This window comes from Humulus lupulus, chromosome 8, assembly GCF_963169125.1.
Source record: "Humulus lupulus chromosome 8, drHumLupu1.1, whole genome shotgun sequence".
NCBI classification, from domain to species: domain Eukaryota; kingdom Viridiplantae; phylum Streptophyta; class Magnoliopsida; order Rosales; family Cannabaceae; genus Humulus; species Humulus lupulus.
The window spans coordinates 36,002,178-36,025,284 of NC_084800.1; the positions used below are offsets into that span (position 1 = coordinate 36,002,178).

Below are 23,107 nucleotides of genomic sequence, written 5' to 3' on the forward strand. Positions count from 1 at the left end.
AGCTTCCTGTTGCTCATTGTCCGATTCTTTGGTGCGACAACTTAGGTGCTGCCTCTCTTGCATCGAACCCTGTCTTCCACGCCCGTACGAAGCATATCGAGATTGATATTCACTTCGTTCGTGATCGAGTGATAGCCAAGCAGCTAGATATTCAATACGTGGACTCTTCGAATCAAACTGCAGACATTCTGACCAAAGCTCTTCCAAACTCCTCCTTCACTTTTCTGTGTAACAAGTTGTCACTTAGGAGCTCTCCGTGCAACTTGAGGGGGGATGTTAGAAATAAGCTGTTAGAATATTCTCAAGTTAGTTAAACCGTTGTAACAGTTTTCTAACAGTTCCGTATGAGCTTGGCTAATTTGTTCTGTTGTAACTAACTCTCTTACACTCATTTATATATATTCAGGAGTATCTCACCAAGTTGGTTAAGCTCCTCATTTTCACATTTTCTTCATTGTGTTACAATCATTCTGTCCAAACACTCTCGATCATTTCCTTGCAACCACATTCAGTTAACTCCTGACTCCCGTTGAGGGTAATTTGTGTATTTGGGTGCATGATGTGATTTGTGAATGAGATTTCATTATTATGGAGATATAGTCGAGCTATTCGGCATGAGACGGTGATTTTTAGTGGATTAGCGGTTTTGTCATAACGGGGTCAATTTTGGGGTAATAAAATGTTCATTTGGTGATAAATTGGGAATATTTGAGATCACGGTGAAATTCCGGAGGTTTTGACCATAATGTCCCCGGGAGTGTTTTCGGGACCCCGAGCATTAGGTTTTATTTGAGGTTACTTAAGGTTGAAGTAGCTTATCAGATAGAACATACGATAGAAAACCTCTCGTTCCCCTTCGTTAGTTCATTTTTGCCACCCGGAGCATATTTGACGAAATCTTGAGTTCTAGAAGTCAGAATCAAGTGAGGATCGAGGCATAGCGATCCTAGGAAAGATTAGAAGCTTCTTAACCGAAGGATTCGACGGAAAACAACCCAATTGAAGGTAATCGAAGTTTAAGTTTTGAGTTTTTCCGAGTTTCTAAGCTTTGAATTGATTTTGTGAATTGTTGAGTTTCCGATTCGCTTGAACCTTGGGTTTTGAGGGTTTTGATGCATGGGGAAGCTTGGGAACTTTGTTTTGATGATTGGGGAATGTTTATGTATGATTTTGGAGGCTTTGGAGTGTTAAAAACACGGTTGGGAATGGCCCAGGGTTGGGGGCCGCGGCCCTGTTCTTGAGCGCCGCGGCCCTAGTTTGATGAAGCAGGTGTCAGGAATTTGTGCTTGCTGGACGCCGCGGCCCTTGCCTCTGGGAACCCTGGGGGCCGCGGCCCAAGGTGCTAGGGCCACAACCCTTGCCCTGTTTTCGCCCCGTTTGCTCGTTTTGACCCCGGGAACCTAGTTTTAGGCCTTGGGAGTGTCCTTACTACTTGGATTAGTTTGGATTGATCTCTTGGAGGCTAGATAATGGTTTGAGAACCCTTGATTATCTTGATTATTGATGGTATCCCATATGTGTTGTGATTAGGTTACCGCTAAAGGACTAAAAGCTAAACCGTTCTCAAGGGTCGTTCTTTTGTTCATTCTAGCTTGAATCGAAGGTAAGAAAACTACACCCCGAGTGTGACATGCATGGATATTTGTGAGGCATGTTGGTTGAGTAATATGGACATGAATTGAATATGGAATGCTTAGCATATGTTGTACACTTATGCATAGCACTGACTTGTTAGTCAGATTGGCAAAGGTTTTAGTATCAACTGTGAAGCTGTGACTCATTAGTCAGGTTCGACAGTGGTACTGGGCACTGGTCACGTTGCACTGACTCATCAGTCAGAATTGGCAAAGGTGTTAGTATCAGCTGTGAAGCTGTGACTTATTAGTCAGGTTCGGCAGTGATACTGGACACTGGTCACATAGCGCTGACTCATTAGTCAGGACGGCCTTAGTGTGGATCACGCAAGCCAGCAGAGATTAGATCTAATCGACTATTAGCATTGAATGACTCAAAGAGCATTAATGCCAGACCGACCCCGAGGGTCGATGAATGAAATAAGCGCTTGGAGGCTAGTGGCTTACCTAGCAGCCACTCTCCCCCGCTAAGATCATGTGATGTTCACTCGTTTGTTCGAAAGCTTTATGTTCAGTGTGATTATAATGATAATCGTTTGGTAATGTTATGAAAAGTATTATGTTTTCTTGCTGGGCTTTGGCTCATGGGTGCTATGTGGTGCAGGTAAAGGGAAAGAAAAGCTCACCTAGCCTAGAGTGGAGAGCTGATGTGGTGATGTGTACATATGCGGCCGCTTGACCACCACGGCCAAGGTGTTCTCAGAGGAACTAGGGGGTTTACCCTATTTTTTCCGCTTAGGTCGGCGGGATTGTAAATCTTAAACTGTAATGACCATTTTGAACTGAGAACCACTGGTAAATGTTTTGCTTAGCTCTGCAGAGCAGTTTGTATTAAAAATCTCAATTTCCTTTTTATTGGTTTTATACCTTAGCCTGTTAATTACACTTAGAGCACGTTTTTGACCAAAGGACTCGGGTAGCGAGTCAAATTTCTGGTCCACCGTAACTGTTCTGGGGTAACCAGGGCGTTACAAATATGACCCACATAATCATGCATATAATCATATAATAGCACAATAAATCAATTATGGCTCTCCCGACCTCCTAATCAAGGTCCTAAACTTTACTAGGAAATTTGGGTCGTTACATAGTACTAGTATTTAAAAGAAAAAAAAAAACTACAAAAATGTAAAAAAAAAAAATACCACTTCGGTTTGGGCGGGTTGACCCGACCAACCCGCCCAACCTGCCAAAAAAAAAATACAACTTCGGTTTGGGCGGGTTGACCAGACCAACCCGCCCAAACTATTGGACGGGTTAAATTTATTTTTTTCTTAATTGGGCAAGTTAAGGATTCACTTTTGCTAACCCGATTATAACATTGGACGGGTAAAAATATCTTGTAACCCGACCAACCCGCCCAATGATCAGCCCTACTCCACTAAGATGTCTTACTACATTAGTAATCTGGATTTAGATTACATGTATTCATAATACCAATGAACTGTACTTACAGTATTTAACCCAAAGATTATACTTAACTTTGTTTTACTACGAACTGTTTAAATTTGTTCCCTACAATCTTAATCCTCACGTACCAATACAAGCTTGTAGTCACAATAACGAATTTGTGAATTTTCTGATATTTATATAATATTATTCTAATAATAATAATAAACAAGCAATATATGCAAAAATTAATTTCAATTATTTATTTCATAAAGCATATGCTTTAAAAGACACTAATCACAACAGTAACGTGGTGGCAAGGGGCTGATATAAGTGATCGGCCTGGTAGTGTTAAAGAGCGTTTGAGAGCTATCGAGTGAGTGCTTGAGTAAGGGTAGTGTTAAAGAGCGTTTGAGAGCTATCGAGTGAGTGCTTGAGTAAGGGTTCAGTGAGTGAAGCCCTCAGGAGGCTTAGGCCCTTGTATTTATAGAGACCAATGTGGTCAGTTGCTTGGCTTCGGGAGAATGGACGTGAGGAGTGGTCTTCCTATTTTTTTAGGAGGAAGACTGATTCTCTTGGACGAGCTGGAGACTGCTTCAGGTGATAACTTTTTTCTCACATGTTTGACATGTTAAGAGGGTATGTTTGAATAAGAGTTTTGGGCTTAGGGTATGGTGAAAGCCCAAAGGTATTGGTAGTTAGTGGACTACGTTTACTTGGGACTGAGAATGGGCGAGTTGCCAATATAGTTTTTTATTGACTTCACTTAATAGATTCTTCATTGGCGTTTAATAGACTTGAATGTCCAATTGGGTGTTCTGCGATTTTTGGCCACTGCACTTGTGATTTGAGATTTATTATCATTATTTTACATACAATATATAATTATTAATTATCGTCTGATTTTCTGAAATAATATAATTCATGTAATTGTACTTCACTGTAATAAGCTAAGACTAAGTCAGTAAGCAGTGATAGCCACATATAATGGAGCAATATCACATAAAGAATATTTCTGTTACCATTGCATCGTCATAATTAATTCGGCCACAGGCCATCACTGATTGGTAGATTTTTGTTGTTTACAATGGAAAATAGAAATACTATTTTTGTTTGGTAGGAAATTCAGACAAACTGAAACTAAGAAAGAAGCATGGCAGAAGCAGTTGCTAACAATGTTGCACGACAAAAATCCTTCTTCCTAACACTTTTTTACAAGATAACATCAATTTTGCAAGAAAGTGAGCAGTTTTTAGGAAATAAGAAAAAAAATACCACAATTGAAACTTGGATTATCAGAAAATTAATTAATTGGAGTTATTTTTAAGTATGTGGTAAAAAATAAATATGCTGAATTTATTAAAGGGAATATACTATGTTGGTTCCTTGAGTTTATGCAAAATATTATATATATATATATATGTCTTTTTAAATACCGAAATAGTACCATTTGTTTTGTTCTTCCTGCTAAAATAATACTGTGAATCTATTTTTGATCAAAATTATTTTTTCAAAAAGTATTTTACCCATACTTATATATTCTATCAGTAATTAAAATTATGTTTAAGAACATATAAACTTAAAGAAATAATAATAATAAAATAAAAAAAAGAGAATAAAATAAATAAATAATAAAAAATAATTTATTATTATTTAACATTTGATTTTAACTTAAATAAACTTAAAATGTTATTATTTATTTAAGTAGGTACATACCTAAATAAATAAAACTTAAATATATGTATGTTTATATGTTTATTAATTTAAAAGAATTACAAATAAACTTAATTATTTTAATTTTGTTATTATTTTTTTAAGTTTATATGTTTATAAAAATAAAGTTTAAGCATTATTAATTTATTAAAAGAATTAAAAATAATTTTAATTATAAACAAAATATATAAGTAGGGGTTATATGGTATTTGAAAAAATAATTTTGACCAAAAATACATTTAGGTTACCATTTTAGTAAGAACAACAAAATAGAAGGTACCATTTCGACATTTATGAAGATTGAGAGACATATATGGTATTTTGCATAAACTAAGTACACCAAAATAGTTGTTCCCTTTATTCAATAATAATGCTATAAATATCATTTTGGTTGTCGTACAAAATTTATCAATAAGATCATATATTTTGTTAAATGACAATTTATACTATAATTTTTGTAAAATATAACAAATTAATATCCTGAATCCAATTTTAATCAAAATAATTTTAAAATATAATTTTTCCATCTCTAATTCTCGATCACCTTCTCTAAACCTATCCAACAATTGATCTTTTATTTGAAATTACTTTAACAAAATTCGACTTAAAAGTATTATTTTAGCCCACTTAGCAAAATCCAGGACCTTAAGAATCATTTAACAAAATAAAAAGTCTAATCAATAACTTTTTCCCAACATAAAAATTATAGCGGTATTTACCAATAATAAAATATTCACATAGGCTACTATAATTCTATTTTATTAAATGTGAATGTATATCTTTAACTGACCCACTAGCAAAATGGTGACAAATTTGTCAATATCATTCACCCAACATCATCACATTTATTCAAACTATACTCTATTACTTCTCAAATTGTTTTACCTCATCCAATTACCAATTGAATCTTATAAAAATACAACAAATTCAAACCAAAATAATCATGTTTTTTCCCCTTTCTCTTTCATTAAAAATAATTTCTTCCGTCTGATGACCAAAAGTTCAATTTGAATGTGTTTTTCAATCCATTATTTATTTCTAAAATTTTGAGTAGTTTTTTTTTAAGGGGAATTTTGAGTAAAGGTTGCTGCGTCACATTCAACTCAAATTTACTCAAATTTATAAACCAAATGGTAGAATGATGAGTATCCCCATAACTTATTTTGTCAAAAATGGTATCTTAAAAAAAGAAAAAAATCGAGACTTGAAGTGTCCATCGAAATCTCCATTTCCCATTTTTAAAGATTAAAATTAAACACATGTAATATAAAACAGTTTAACAGAATGCCCACCCAGAAACAATATTTTGAAATTTGCAGTTATAAAAGCTCGCATTTTTAACTGTCTAATATGATCTACAAGTCAAATTCAAAATAATACTATTAACTATTTATTATCATATTTTTTCTTAAGGTATTATTATTATTTTCTGTCAAGTTTCATTTACAATACGAACGACAAAAATAAGTCCTACTTCCTAACAAAACGACAACAAACAGTACGTTTATTTTCAAGAGACAAACGACAATCATACAGCTTGTATTGCCAAACGACAAATATTGCCAGTTTTGTACTTGTTAAACGACAAAAACTGTATTATGTGAGCATTTTTTTGGTAGCATTATTTAAGCAAATTTTAACACTTACTTTGGTTGCAAATATAATTTTATAAAAATAAAAATTAAAACCAAAATATTTTTTAGTAACAAATTACAACGCAAATATATGCTGTTACATACTGTTAATAATATTTTTTTTAAGCACCAAAATCTCTGAATTTTAGGTATGAAACCATTTTTTTTTAAATGATATATGAAACTAACAAAAATGTTAGGTATGAAACAAACAAAAATATATTTTGTTAAAAAAAACAAAAAATATACATTCAAAATTCAATTACGACTCTTTAAAATTAATGGTAACATTTTTAGATTATTTATTTATTAAATGTAAAAAAAAAAGTGAAAAAATTATATATACGAAAGAAGATAAACGGCGCGAACGGGAATGCCGAAATATATACGACAACATAGCCCTAGAAAACTTCATCACATCGGAAATCGAACTTGGGTTTGAATTTAATTTGATTTCGTATTTTTTATTTGGGCTACTGAGAGTTATTGATCCCTCGGAATCTTCTATGTATTGAATGAGATTTTTGGTTCAAGTTGCGATTCATTTCCGTCTAATGTGATCTGTTTTATCTGGTTTTTCTCGTAGGAGTGATTTCAAGAGGTGGGGTTTGCTTAGAATGTGAGTTTGAATAGTACGGCATTGATCAATTTCTTTGTTAAATTCCGTTCACATTGGCCATTGATAGCGTTTGAAAACTTAAATTTGTGTGATTTCGAGAACTGTGTCTGATTCAGTTGATCGATTTTGCTTGGTTGCAGATTGAGTTGACGCTTTTTCCATGGATTTATTTGGGTTATTAGCAAGAATAAATTGTGGGTTGTGGATGGTTTGGAGTTAGAAGACTTTGGGATTTTTTTTTTTTTTGGATATATATTTTGAACGAAAGACCCTTCTTCTCGTAGAAGAAGGAGATGAAAGGTGGGCTTGTCGTTTTGAAGGTATAATGACTGGAGGGCCATTAGGTTTGCGTACCGGGAGTTATGGATCACTGCAACAACAAAATGGTTTTTCGAATTGTCAGTCAACACCAGTTCTTGTGCGCAAGTCCACAAAGCTGCTCCTTTCGAGTTCAAGAGAGAAGGAAAAGCTTCGGCCTTTGCTTTGTCGTTTCTTTGGACGAAGGAAGGTTTCCATGCTCCTTTTGGTCTTCCTTGCTCTTCTTGTGTTTGTATTTGGTTCCTTTACAGTTAATAAAGGTGCGTCTTTTGTTCATTTTTTTGTCTTGGAAATGGAATAAGCCCTTGTGATGTGAGAATGCTAATAATTGCTCATTAGTCGTTGTGAGCAGTTTATAGCTACTGATGTTGAACCTTCAGACTTTATGTTTCATTTTTGACATTCCAACCGAGGTGATCCTTGGTTGGGGGATGTAATTGACTATGTATGTTGGAAAATATTTATGTTGTTGTTTTAAGAAGTATTCATGTTTTCACTACTTTACAATTAAATGATACCATCTGATAAAGTTCAACTCTTTGCATCTGCTGTTGTCTGTATGGAGATCTTGTTCGAAGCTAATAATGCCTTGGTCCAATTCTAACTGCAAAATATATTTTTTTCTCTTGGACACTTTTCATTTTTAGGAAGGAGATAGTATAATAGCATATTTTTCTCATCCTTTGTTTTCTGTAATGATGGATCAGAAAACGTCAATTTGAGCATCACACAGCATATCGAAAATTTTATAACTGTGGGAGAGGAAACATCAACTAATTCTAGAACTTTGCCGGGAATGAACAAAAATTCCTCAAGAAGTGATACAAGTAGCGACTTGTTTCTTCGTCATCACCGCCATCACTTCCATCCAAAGCTTTCTACTAGAGTTCCTGGAAAATCTCTTCCATCTTTCCATTATTGTGAAAAATTTGCATTTCCTCCTCCTCCTCCAGTTAATCCAAAAAGGATTGGACCACGTCGTGAGTACTGTTTCTTCAATTTTCAGTGACATTTTATACTTTTTTTAATTGCTTCGACTTGTTAGCAACCGTAACCTTATTTACATTTGTAAAATTGTTCAACAACTTCTCGAGGTTAATATAATATAATAACATCAACTGGACATATTATACATCCTACAAAAGGTATTAATTATGTTGCTATTTATCTTTCAGCATGTCCAGTTTGTTATCTTCCTGTGGAGCAGGCTGTAGATATGATGCCAAGCTTCCCATCAGTATCACCGGTAGTCCATAATTTGACTTATATACTTGATGAGAATCCAACTAGTACTGAGCTTTTTGGAGGCTCTGAATTTGGTGGATATCCTACACTAAAGCAGAGGGAGGATTCTTTTGATATAAAGGAGTCTATGACAGTGCACTGTGGGTAAGTTTTAGTCTCCTTGTTCGTTTTGCTTGGATTCTTTTAAAAAGTATCACATATAGCTTGGACTTTAGCATATTTCTATGGATATGTCAAATCTTAATATTTCCTGTGTTTGGTTATTTATTTATTCTCAGATTTGTCAAAGGAAGTAAACCTGGTTACGGGACTGGTTTTGACATTGATGAAGCTGATCTCAAGGAGTTGGAGCAGTTCCATGAGGTCATTGTTGCATCAGCTATATTTGGTACGTCTGAGCTTAGAACTTTGTAAAATTTTATTGCTTTTAAGCATGCTTTTTTTTGCATTTTCTCATGGTCACAACTCACACCTTTGCTAGGAAATTATGACATAATACAACAGCCAATGAATGTTAGTGACTTGGCAAGGAAAAATGTTCCCTTCTACATGTTTATCGATGAAGAGACAGAAACTTATTTGAAGAATTCAAGTGTCTTAGAAAGTGGTAATCGGATTGGGTTGTGGAGAATAATTGTAGTTCATAACATTCCATACAATGATTCAAGACGTAATGGAAAGGTTAGTCATTGTTGGAGCTTCTTTTTGAATAGTTAAAAAGTTTTGGTAGAAATGGTGATGAATGATGGTCTAGCATATATTCTTCTGCAGATACCAAAGCTTCTACTGCACAGGATCTTCCCCAACGTCCGATATTCCATATGGATTGATGGAAAGCTTGAGCTTGTAGTGGATCCTTATCAAATTCTTGAGAGGTAAGACTTTATTTTTTTGCATCCTTATGAATTTTTGAGGGGGTGCGTTTAAAAGTGGAGGTTTAATGATGGACCTTTATATTTATGTTGTATTTGTTTCCCTAGCAACTGTTAAGGGCTGAACTTGCTGCATTAGAGTCAAGCTATTATTTAGAACTTATGTAGAAGGGTTTGACTAAATTTCATGGCACTGATGTTGAAAATAAAGCTTAATTTATTATTCCAATGAAATGTGAACTGGTATAATAATAATCCTTTTTGTTTTGTATTAGCTTTTCTGTTTTTTGGTTGACATTGCATGTATTATAATGATTTTAGTATTCAAAGAAATTTTTATTATTATAATTGAAATTTTAAGAAGCTATGCAAATTTGGTTGATGTAGTTGGTGTTTTTTAGTAATTTAAAACGAATGTTACCCTATCTGATCTGATTGGTTCCATATAGAATCTGAGATTTGAATTGTTCTCTAGATGAACAGATTTTGTTTATATTAAAATGTATTGTTGGATTTAAACAATTTCGAGATGCATGACTTGATATTTGGGGGCATGACTTGACAACTTGGTTATGGTTTAATGGTTTATCATGTCGTACATTTTCTAGTTTGTTGATCACCTCTGTAAATATTTACTGGTAGTCTTGGATGATGGGTTTTTTCTTCTGCATTCCTTTTTCTTGATTTCCTGACCTTTGAATCTTGATTTTTTGGTCTCTTTGCATAATGATATTTAAAGGCATTTTCCAGTGTATTATTATATAAAAAACAATTATTTCATTGTAAAATTTTACTCTTTATGCTTTATACCTTCTGGATACATGAGCTAGGCTAACATTCTTGCTTAAATCTGATGTCTTTCAGGTTCTTGTGGCGGGAAAATGCGACTTTTGCAATCTCAAGGCATTACAGGCGCTATGATGTTTTTGAGGAGGCAGAAGCTAATAAAGCTGCTGGAAAGTATACTAATGCTTCTATTGATAAGCAGATTGAGTTTTATAGAAAAGAGGGTTTAAAACCTTATTCTAAGGCTAAACTTCCTATAACTAGTGGTAGGTTTGTGTTTTATATATTCATGTCTTGATAAGACTTGGGCATATGGATATATGTGAATGTCTGCATGTAGCATGTTTGTTTACGTGTTTTAGCTTTTCTTTTTGTCTTTGACATTCTGCAGATGTTCCTGAAGGTTGTGCAATTATAAGAGAGCACATTCCTATCACCAATTTGTTTACATGTCTATGGTTCAATGAAGTTGATCGTTTCACTTCTAGGGATCAGTTAAGCTTCTCCATGGTGAGGGATAAAATAATGGCAAAAGTGGGTTGGAGCATCAATATGTTTGAGGATTGTGAAAGGCGAAATTTTGTAATACAGGTGCGAGTTGTTAAAAAATGTTTATTTATTGAGTGGGAAAGCTTATTCAGAACATTTTGCTCTAAATATTTTGTATGCTTGTCCTTCAATTTTTCTTTCTAGACTAGTTTTTTTGAACAAGTTGTAAGGTTCTGTTACGTTGCTCCATCTAACCATTGACTATGTGCATATAGGTTATTTCCGTTTTTCTTTGAACTCAGAAAATGGTAAAATCGCTTATTTTGCTAAATTACATTTGAAAATGCATGCATTACAGGATGCGCCTTAATCTTTGTCACAGAGGTCTCTGATAGGTTAAATGGGATCCTTATGTCTTTGCCAATAAGATACATTTCATATCACTAAATGTTTGAAGTGATTTTGTTTCTTCTTTTCTGCAGACATACCACAGAGACTTACTGGAGCAAATGCCTCCTCCTGTAGTGAGGTTTTTTAAACCAGTTTCCCCAAGTGGAAATATAGTTAGGACACCGATAGGAAAGAAGGCTTCTACACGACGTGTAAGAGAAAGGAAATCTGGTTCAAAGCGTCATCGAAAGGTGAATGCCGGTGGTAGATACAACAACTTATTCTAATTGTTTCCATTTATTGGTTCCCTTTCCCCCCATTTGATCAAAAGAAAAAGGAAGTATTTTTTTTTCTCCACTTTTATTTCATTTAAATCTCCCTGGTAGGAACACCTGGTTAAAATCTGTGCAGAAGGGATGGAAAAATAACGGTTGAAATTTGTGTTTTGGGAATTGTTGATAAATATTCAATTTTGCTGTAAATACCCTGATCCTTAATAAGTTCAATTCAAGCTTCTGCCATTTCCCCTCATGTTTCTCCCATGTCACCTTGTGTATCTAAAGCATTTACATCTATATACACCACTCATATTTATGTTATAAATAATGCTGCTGAGGTGAGGTGCTATGTCATAGCAAGTAATTAGATGAGATGGTATTACACTATTATTACTCATCAGAACCAGTTCGAAGATTTACACTTGAAAACAGTGAAACAGTAGCTGTTCTTTTAGTGACATTGAACTATTTAGGCACTAAAGAAAAAGTACATCATATGAAGCTCATCCACTCTCTCTCTCTCTCTCTCTCTCTGAATAATAGATATACTATATAATTGGATATTATACACCAACAAGCTTGACAAGTGGGATGATGATTGATGAGTTTTACTTAGAGATGTGAAATTATGATAAAATAAAGCTTATATTCTTCTTGTTTTTGAAGAAACTTTAAACGTGCATGTGATCACTTATTGGGCATAACAGGCGGCTTGTGTGAAAATGTGAGATGTGCCTCATGAATTCAAGGAAACGATTTAACAAAAGTTCAAGACTTGGGATGGGACTCTCAAAACAGGCTGTAAGGGTGGTGGTGTTAGACTTAGTGGTGAGGGTGACCTTGCATTTGTTATGATGCCTTTGCTTTCCTCTTTGAAACCCTCAACATACCTTATTATATTATTATTTGATTGATATAAATATATAATCTTCTCATTGGTTGGCGCACATAACAAAGCTAATACAGCTTGTTGTATACTAAAGTTTCCCCTATATTATTGCTTTATCATTATTATTTTTCATTGGTGTTACATATTGGACCCACGTTCTTAAACTTCAATAAAGGATTTTGAAAAAAGGAAAAAGCTAGTTTGAATTTAGAGAAAATCGTGGAGCAATGTTTCTACTTCTTTAACATTTTTTTTCTCCTTCTTCTTATTTTTTGGCTAATAAAATAAGATCTTCAAATTTAACCTTATGAAACTTAACCCTGGTAAGGTACTACAATCTTGTATGAATCTTATTTGATTCATGAGTAATATTACGTATCTGATTTGCATATTCAACTGAAGTATTCTTCTTATTTTATTTTAATTAACCAGTTGAAGTATTATTCCTAAAAGATATGGCATCCCTGTCTCAAAGACCCTCTCTGTCTAAGTCTATTTAATATTGCCAAATATCAACTCTCCCTCTTCAAATACGTAACCCCTTTTTCTTTTATGTTATCTTATTATTGAATAAAAATGATTTAGCTTCAAGAAAGAAAATAAAAGCTAGTCTTTTCTTATTAATATAGTAGTATGATGATAATCTAAACAAACAAAAAATATTAGAAAAAAAAGGAAAGCTTTCCCATTTGTTAAATTGCAAATTGGTCAGTGGTGACTCCATGACCAAGAGTCAGTTAAACAAAGTAGTAAATGTAAATAAAATATTAACCATAAAGCTACCAATTGAAGACATGAATAAGCTTTTTGGGTTGGAGAGTCACTGAGGAAGAACCAAAATCATTTATCAAGACTATAATCAAGCTGACCCCTTTAGAACGACTCAAAAACTGATTTTGGATAGTGAAGGGCAACCCTACATGTTCCAAAATAGTATTTTGTAAACAAAGAAAAAGGAATGGCAACCCATTGGTGTAATGACCCACAAACTTATAATTGGTTTGCAGAACAAGCAAGTAACCAGAAAAAAGCATGGCATTTTCTGCATGGTTGTGGTGAAAAGCAGTCTCTATGCCATTTAAAACCCTTTGTTTATTATTATATCAAATATCAAATCTCCTCGACCTTGCTAAAATCTCCAACCCAAATTCATGTAAATGAAAAGTTTCTCCAACAAAAGCATTGAGTTGTTGAGATCACACTCCCCATATAAGTCAATTCTCTAAAAGCTTTATCTTTCTCTCTCTTTGAAAAACCCAACTACAGTCATGATTCTCTATAATGTCTCAGCCATAGGATTGTCTTCTATTTGATTTGGATCCTAAAATTTGAAGGGGTGTTGAGTTTAATGGGCTTTTGAAGTTGAAGAATTCTAGAAGATATTCAGTTTTACTGAAATTCCAAAGTGAAATTCTTGTAATTTGGTCCCTGCTCATTTGTTTGTTCTGGGTCTTGAGCCTATCAGGGTTTAGGGTTTTTCAGTCATTGCGTCTTATTATTATTATTCGATTTAAATCTACCTATAGTACAACATGGGTCCCAAATAGTTATAGGATGAGTTTTATTATAATTTTTAATAAATAAATCATTTTTCTGTAGAAGCTCAGGCTATGCTTCAAACAAATGGTTTCACAGTTGCAATAGACAAGATGTATTGAATTATAAAAAAAAAAAGCTCAAATTTTCTTAGGAAGGAAAAATTCTTTTTTGGTTATTTCCTTAATGGGTTTAACTGGGTTTTTTCTCCTATGTGTTCTCCACTCTTCGATAGCTCTGACTTGTGGAGTTTTGATGATGTTCTATGCAAACGAGTTCGCTGTGTTTGGCCATGGAAGAGAGACTGCTATAAAGCTTCAAGGGTCAACCCAACGAGATCAGCTTTTGATCCAAACCTCTGATTCATTTTCGGGTTTGCTTCTATTTGCTATTGGGTTCATACTGTTAATGGTGGCTTTTGTTAAAGACAGAGAGTTTCAAAGTTTCTTTGCTAAAGGGTGTGTTTTGCTTCACATTGCCATGGCCATCTGGAGAGTCTACTTTGAGAGAAAACTTGAAGACCTTGCTCGTGATTGGCCCAGGCAGGTTGTTGGAGATATTACACTAGCCTTTTCATGGATTTTTCTACTTGTTTACTCATGGAGAGAAAAATATGATTAGTTGGGTAACTACACTTTACTTGTTTACAAAGCAGAGGATATCATTTTTGAGGAGGAAGGTATTCTTGATTTTTGAACCCTTTAATTTGGTTACTCTGCTTCTCGATTAGAAATGAAAATAAAAATTGAAAAACGTTTGTTTGAAGGAGTTTGTGCAAAACTTTATGTTCAATCTGGAAAGGTATCTCTTGCTTTATGCTACAACTTTTGGACCAGATTTCATCAAAGAATAGATTGAATGCACTCTGAGTTAGTGTATTTATCTGAATCTTGTAAATCTTGATGGAGATGGGATCTGAAAAATGAAAGCAAGATCTTGGGCTGCCTTGTTTGCTTAACCTGAAAGTAGGAAAAATGGTTTGCAGCCATTTCTACATCTTATTCTGATTACCCTTCTTGTAAATTTCCTCAGGCCATATGTTACAGTCAAATCATGAGAAATATGTAAACTTTATTTTCATTACATTTGTAGGATACTTGCAGCTTTGACTCAACGTCATATAATAAAAATGTAACGTTATTTTCCACGATCAGATGTCATCTTTGTTTGTTTGATTTAAAGACTTGTGCTTTGGTAAAAGTTTCCTTCTTTAAGCTAAGTGACATTGCTTAGTAGTTTGATAGGTACTTTTCTTCATCATCTGAGTCTCAGGAGTTTGCTTTGTTAGAACTTTTTCCACTTTTCCGGATCAAATATTATAGGTGATTCAAACTGTGGTGAGGGAGACAGTTGGGTTGTGGAATGAGAAGAAGAGCAAAGCTGCTACTTCACTCACTGATGAAATAAATCATCATCATTGTTTTTAGGCTTTTTACTATTTCACACATAAGCAGTGTTTACAATTTCAATTCTGGCTAGGCTGCTCTGCTTTTTCAGCAAATACACTAAAAGTTGTGATTCATATCTGTAACTTACATGAATTCCACAGCAAAACATTATGAAATTCACAAGTTTGCACTTGCCATCTGATGCAAACACAATAGCTTTTGTTGGCATATAGTTGGATATTGTCTAACCTAACATGTCACTGAATGGCAGCTTTTGTCAGCTGTTACCTGTTAGGTTTGACAATGAATTATTTTTTGTCTTCTCAATAGATAAAATTCTGAGGCCAGGCCATTCAATGCCCTTTTGAACCTGGAGAGAAAAACAATAGTGAATTGCTTCCCATGGGGCCATTGACAAGTACTTTAATATATGATCTTGTAGTGGGGTTTACATACTTGTTTTTGTTTTAATTCTACACAATTTGGGGATTCAGTATTAGTTTCTTTTGAATCACTGATTTGATATTTCATTTATATATGATGTTTAATTTCTGGGGTCCATTTCCTTAACCAGTCCATTTATAGATTGGGTTGGGTGTGATTGTATTTGGCATCACATGGAGGCTGGGGCCTAAGATACTAGTGCAGCAATCTCATTGTCTTCTTTATGCTGCCTTGAGCTATTATTACTCTCTCTGCCTTTAGCTCTGGTGTTTTGGGTGGTGGTAAAAGTTATTAATATCATGTACTGTTTAGTGCTGAACATAAGTGTAGATTCACACTTATCTTGTTTGATTGGGGAAAGGAAAGGGAATGTACAATAACATTATTTTGTTTGGTCCAAGTTTTTAACTAATGTATAATTTTGTATAAGAATTTTGTGTATGATTTTTAATAAAATTGTAAAATAGTGTCAAGTTGCATATTAGAATATCTTAATATTTTAAAAAATTACATAAATGTTTAAGTGGGAGATTGACTATTATTACACTCCATGATTATGTTTTTTTTTTACTTCTTTTTCCCCCTAATCGTTAATATTTCATTCCTTAACTTTCTTTCTCCTCTCTCATCACTTTCTTTCGCTCCCCCTACCCTTATAGTTTCCATATTAATTTTGTTTTATTATATGAATAATTGCTTATTTTCTATCCACTTGATAATACATTAATTCAACAATTAGAAGAATCTATCAAAATATAATATAAGGGGGTGTTTGGTATGTGGTTAGGTTTGGTGGGAATGAGAATGTCAATTCTAACTTATGTTTGTTAAATTTATTTTTAATGTTATGGGAGTTTGTGTTTCTAAGTGAGTCCTATTTTTTTAGCTTTATTTGAGAGTAATCTTAATCCCCTTTTAAACACGGGTGTTTGTTTTGAGTAGTTGAGTTGCTTTGGAAAGTGTTGAGCTTGAAGGATTTATGATGAATGTAATATTAAACTCTTGTGTACAAAAAGATTCACTTTACCCTTAAAATATATGTGGGCCCACACAAATTATTAACTTTTCCCCTTAAAATTTGAACCAAACATAAAAAATGATTTAGATTCTTATTCCCACTTTTACTTTATCTCATACCAAACACTCATTTAGTTTCACATTCCCTTAATCTAATCCCATCCAACTCTACTCCCACAAACTCAAACTTCGTACCAAACACCCCCTTCCAATAAAACAATTGAATTAATTATTTTTGCCTTTACATTTTATTTTTTATTTTTGAAGGAAAGCTTTCTATTTTATTCTTTAATCACATATTAATTTTTTTTGGTGTGAAAATATCAAATATAATACGTTAAATGCAATAAAATCAAAATTGATCAGGAAAATTATAAAGCTAGGGCAGTTTTTCTTATCTTTTTTTAGTATAAGGAATTAAAAATATGTGTATTACTTTAGATTGCCCCTTAAATCAAAATTAAATTTTTGTATATGTTAGTATAATTTTTATTATAAATTCTTGTTAACCATGTATATATAAATTACTGACTCTTAAGAGATTTATTGTCATTATTTCAAAGAAAAAAAATACTTATTGCCATGAACCACAACCACAAGCCTCAACATAAATTGATAGATAATGATGTAGTTGATGTAATACCAATAAGATGTGTATTCTTCAGTCATAGTAAATACCCCTCAATAATATTCATTTAAGCTCTTTCTACCCCACTATTACTTACAATTTAATAATAAAATTATAATAAAATAGGGTATAAAGCGAAAGTTACCATTGATTTGAATCATTGAAAACCAAAATGAAGAAACATAAAATAATGTTCAAGGGATATTAAAAATGATTTGTCAAGAAGTTTTGACGAAGGAAAAAGAGTTATATTGGTCTTTAACAGATTTATTTGATGTGCCTTTGAAAGATATGAAGAAGATGATGATGCTAGAGAATCTCCAATATGATCTTAAAGGGAAACTCCATCAAATAGGCTTTCTTTAACATATTGTATAACTATATACACTCTTAAAAGTTTTTCACCATGTGAAAAGTCTTCAATGCCTTTATCTTTCTCTTCTCTTCTCCCCAATCTTTCTCTTCTCTCTTACGATTTTGCACCCACACCTGCTATTAATTTTTGTGTTATTTCTTTCTTCTCACTTCACTCATGAATTGCAACTAATATCTTATCTATTTCAAATTTTTGAAATTTCTCTTCAAAAGTTATCAAAGTTAAAGGAAAAAATAGTTTTTGATAATGGGTAAGTGTTTTGTTGTGTATAAGTTATGAGTGTGTTATATATTTATAGTTGTTTTTCGAACTACTATGGGCTTAAAAATTTGTCAAAAAATGAATTTTATATTGCGATGACAAATTTTTAAGCGCTTTATGCGAATTGAGATTTTTATGTTCGGACATGGTTCACACATGGTTCAAATATCGTCTGCACATGGTTCGTACATGGTTCAGACATTGTTCAGACATAATTAAGAGATATTTTGCACATGGTTCGGACATCGTTCGAATATGGTGTACAAATCATGTGCGAACCATCTTCGAACATAAAAATCTCAATTCGCAGAAAGCACTTAAAAATTTATTGTCTCAACATAAAATTCATTTTTTCAAAAAAAATTTAAGCTCAGAATAGTTCAAAAAACAACTATAAACTATTTTATAACACACACCCATAACCTATACACGACAATAACACTTAACCATTATCAAAAACTATTTTTTCCTTCAACTTTGATAACTTTTGAAGGGAAATATCAAAATTATGAAATAGATAAAAATGTTAGTTGTAATTCGTGAGGCGAAGATAAAGAAATAATACAAAAATTTATAGTGGGTGTGGGTGCAAAATGGTGAGAGAGTAGAAGAGAAGAGAAAGATATATTGTTTCTCCTAAGGGCATTGAGGACTTTTTCACAAGTATAAGGTTAGTTTTGTAAAAAAATTTGAAGAGAGTATGTGATTATATTCTAAGGTTATTTGGTAGAGATTTCCATGTTAAATTTGAAATGAAATGCTATATTTTAGTATTTAAAAAATATATTTTTTGATGTGCTAAAACTTATGTTAAATTTGACCCGTGGGACAAAATTATGTTCCAAATTTGCTATTGTAATAAATAACTTCTTTTTTATGTACATTTTTTAGATTAATTATTATCTATTACATCTCATTTATTACTTGGCATTAATTAGACTATCTTTTTGTTTATTTAAAAGTCAAAATTAATTAGATTTTTTTTTATGTTTTCAATAAATATTAAATAAACATCAACTATATTTTAATTTTTTTTTATGTTAATTTGTATTTATGTGTATGAGAGTACAATTATAATATAGTACTTATTTATATTCTTACTAAATTTGACACTATATTTACTTTATCCATTTGAAATGATTTTATACGGGTTCTTCTAAATCACTATATGTAGTGACAATGTTTTGCCCATTGAGTCAATCTAATGGTTATATTTTGAAGTAAAAAAAAATTCAAAATTTTTGTTATAATTATTAATTATTCATTCATATCTTCTCTTAAAAATATAAATTTTATTTTCATTTATTTTCTTTTTCAAGAATTAAAAAATTAAAAAAATCACATTGTAATTTTTGAACAAATAAAAATGTAGAGATTTTTTTTCTTTCAAATTCTTATTCTTTTAAATTTTTTAAATGTATATTTAACCTAATATATTTTATTTTGTAAGAATATATAACTTAAGAAACATATAAACAAATAAGAGAAAATACTAGTTTGACTCATATGTTTTTCCTGAGTATGCAATCGATTCTTGTGTTTTGTTAAATGACAATTCAAACCATATGTTTTACAAAATGAATCAAAATAATATCATATACTAGGGATGGAAACGGGACGGGTAATTGGTGAGGGGTGCTCCTCCCTCCCTCATCTCCGTTAACCATTTTAATCCCCGCCCTCGCCACATTCCCGCATTTTTCTCACCGGGGGTGGGGCAGAGAATCCCCATGGGTATCCATTTATTAAAAAGCAATAAACTAAATAAAGGTAGATTACCTAAAGTTAATATATATATATATATATATATATATACTACACTATATTAATAGCTCAAAGTATTAGATATTGTCCAAAATAAAAGTAAAAATCTTTAAAAAGTTTCTAATATGCTACAAAATCACATAAATAAATATGTAAAATAAATAAAAAATATTATAAAATAAATAAAAAATTAAACGGGACCCCCTGGGGCGGGGAGTGTTATCCCCATCTACGCCCTGTTTAATATTCGGGGATAGAAAATGCCACTTTCCCCGCCCCATTACTTGTTTAGGTTGGGAATCCCTGCCGGGCCTCGTCCCCGTGGGGAAAATTTCCATCTCTACCATACACCCGACTTTGGTCAAAATATTTTCAAATATAATATTTCATTATTAGCTCATCGACTACATTTTCCACTAATGTGAACCTCTTTTATCTCCAATAACCCAATAATTGATCTTATAATTGAAAATATTTTAACAAAAATCAGGTCTAGGGTACCATTTTGATCCATTTTGTAAAATATAAGACCTGAATTATCATTTAAAAAAAATACAAGGGCCGATTGTATGTTTGGGAAAAATATAAGGGTCAAAATGATATTTTTCTATAATACAATATTCTTAAAATTAATTAATGAATAAATTTATCATATTAAATAATGTGCTTAGATATATTTTTTAAATGTTAAAATATTTTCTTTCCATAAATATTTTTTAAGGGAAATTTTCTATTTAAAGTTTAGCACCTATATATAGTGATTAAAAACAATCACTATCAAAATGTTTTCATTTGAAATATCTCTTCTATATAATAAGTGCTTAGATAACGAAAATTCTTGGTTTTAACGGTTTTTTATTTTTTTAATGTTAATTTTAACAGAATATTCTTATATTTAACAGAATATTCTTATATTAAACGGTAGTTTGTAAACACTTAAACTTAAATAAAATAAAATAAATAATTAAAAAAATTAAAATATAATATTTTTGAGATATTTTACAATGATATTTATTTAAAAATAATAAATCATACGTTTATAACTTAAATAAAATTTAATTAAACTTAAACTCATTTATTAGAATAATATCATATTAAACATATAATATAATCTACTGTCAATTAGCAACAAATTATTTTTTTTAAACTAGCAAGAAACTTAAATTTATAATTCACGTATAATATTTAATATTACATTAAACATATAATATATTATTTCTTGTTGTCACTCTCAAATTCAAAAACTAGAACAAATATAAACTTAAACAAAAATAAATAAATTATTTAATTAAAATAAAATATTTATTCAAAATTTATATGACATTAATATAAATTTAATAAAATAATTAATAAATTCTATAAATAAACTAAGCAAACAGTCATATTACACGTTGTATGTATCTAGTATACTATATACATGTGAAGATCTATAAAAAAATAAAAGACAATAAAATAATTATGCCTATAATTACATATTTATTATTATTGATTTATCTGAACAAAATATTCATGCTAATACATTATTTTGGATTGAAGATTAAAAATTAAAATTAAATAATTATAGGTTATACTATTTTGAATTTTTGGGTTTTAACTTAATTCAACCATAGACTATCTATTTAAAAACATACATTTTTGACTCTGTGTTTCTTCAAATAATTGAAAATGATTCTCTCAATTTGAATTTAGTCAAAATATTTTTGCTCTCACATAAGGAGTTATTGACTTATGGTTTGGATTCGTTTTATTTGTAGGGTTGATACATATAGATCATATGTGTGCATTTTTATGATTTTTTCTTGCTGAAGGTTCATCTGGGTGTCGTAATTATTTTGATTTTACTTAATAGAATCGCCTAATACGTTTTTTTTTCCTTTCTTTTAGAAGAATCATACCCTGTGTTATTAGAATCATAAATAGATAATTTTTTTTTTCACTGGTATCTTGGAATTCTCGAGTGGTGTATTATGAGCATAATATATTTTATTAATTTTTCTGTAAAACAGTTCACTTATTTTAATTGCCTTTGTATTTTAAATTCATGTTATTGGAATATTTATTTATTAATCCAACCTATTGAATCATATTTTCTACGATATGGAAATATTCATTTATTAATGCCTCTATAACAAAGAGCTATACTCTCTCCATTTTCACTGATTCTAAGGTTGGTTTAATCAGTGTGAATAATATACAAATTAAGGTTAAAAAAAAGTATTTTTATTGATATTGTTTGTAATTGCGAATTTTTTTGTGGCCCCTTTCAATTTGTGAAACATGTTTTGTTGGAATGATTTATGAATGGAAAAGGAATGTTTTTTTAAAAAAAAAATAGTTTGTAGGGAGGTGAAAAGAGTTGAAATTGATTAAGCAAACAAATATATTCTGGCAAAGCAATTGAGAAGAGTCTTAGTAGCATTCTGGAAAGTGGGTTTTATTTAATGATGTTAGATTTTACAATTGCTCAGAAATCTTATTATTCACATATTGATATTGCAAACAACTTAAATGTATCGAAAACATTTTTTTATGCTATAAGAGAATTTGAGAATTGGAAGTGATCCAGCGGTAAAAGATTTAGCATAGCATTTGTGGTGATTATTCAGCCACTTAAGACACTAGTCTTTTGCTGACTTGGCAGCTGAGGTGGCCAACTCAATTGGTTAAGTTAGTTAAAGGCTATTGGCTATAAAAGGGAATCAAGGCTTTTATATTCGTGGGAAGCTCATTTTGTAAAATCGGAGAGAAAATTAGAGAGAGTTCTGCTTGAGAGAAAGAAAAGAAAGAGGGTTGTAAAAGTGAAGTGATCTTCCATGAGAATACTTTCACCATTGTGAGATTAGATTGTAACTAGGAGCATGACTCCAATTCCTTTGTAAAACTCTCTCTTATCTCTTGTAATTGGAGCTATTTTAATAAAGATTCCCAGCCATCATATTGAGGCTGTTCAGACCCTTGGAGTAGATTGCTAAGCACATTGCTTAGACTTTCGAACCAAGTAAAATTTTTGTGTTGTTCTTGAGCATTTCTGGTTTTGTTCTTGTTAGTTTGATCTCATTTTGGTTTGTTATTTTCATAACAAATGGTATTAGAGCACAGGTTGCTGGTTTAGGTGGATCAAGAACTGAGTTTGTGATCAATTGAGTTGATCGGGGTACAATCAAGAACAGGAGCAAGAAGATGACAACATCAAGATATGAGGTTGACAAGTTCACTGGTGAGAATGACTTCAGTTTATGGAGAATAAAAATGATAGCACTGCTGGTTCATCAAGGGATTTCAGATGCAATTGATGATGAAGAACTGAAAGAATTGAAAGATGAGAAGGTCAAGAAAGATATAAAGAAGAAGGCTCATAGTGTGATATTGTTGAATCTTGGTGATGAGGTTTTAAGGGAGGTATCTGATGAAGAAACAACAGCTGGTTTATGGAAGAA

General features: G+C 31.9%; 2 protein-coding genes across 4 annotated transcripts; both read left to right on the forward strand.

Annotated features, from left to right (window-relative positions):
• The first annotated feature begins 6,691 nt into the window (after positions 1–6,691).
• On the forward strand, positions 6,692–11,620 carry LOC133796784 (probable hexosyltransferase MUCI70). 3 transcript variants are annotated; one of them, XM_062234444.1, is made up of 11 exons: positions 6,692–6,806; positions 6,957–6,989; positions 7,130–7,567; positions 8,015–8,287; positions 8,483–8,696; positions 8,831–8,940; positions 9,034–9,233; positions 9,324–9,427; positions 10,289–10,476; positions 10,602–10,801; positions 11,182–11,620. In XM_062234444.1, exons 3-11 carry the CDS (start codon positions 7,315–7,317, stop codon positions 11,374–11,376), a joined length of 1,737 nt encoding a protein of 578 aa, XP_062090428.1. In that variant the 5' UTR covers positions 6,692–6,806; positions 6,957–6,989; positions 7,130–7,314; the 3' UTR covers positions 11,377–11,620. The 3 variants fall into 3 exon arrangements, with proteins under 3 accessions (XP_062090428.1, XP_062090426.1, XP_062090427.1); XM_062234442.1 differs by having other exon boundaries at positions 6,722–6,989; XM_062234443.1 differs by having other exon boundaries at positions 6,725–6,971.
• A 1,642-nt stretch (positions 11,621–13,262) lies between these two features.
• LOC133796785 (uncharacterized) lies at positions 13,263–14,939 on the forward strand. Its single transcript, XM_062234445.1, has one exon. It carries the CDS (start codon positions 13,979–13,981, stop codon positions 14,411–14,413), a length of 435 nt encoding a protein of 144 aa, XP_062090429.1. The 5' UTR covers positions 13,263–13,978; the 3' UTR covers positions 14,414–14,939.
• The last annotated feature ends 8,168 nt before the right edge of the window (positions 14,940–23,107 follow it).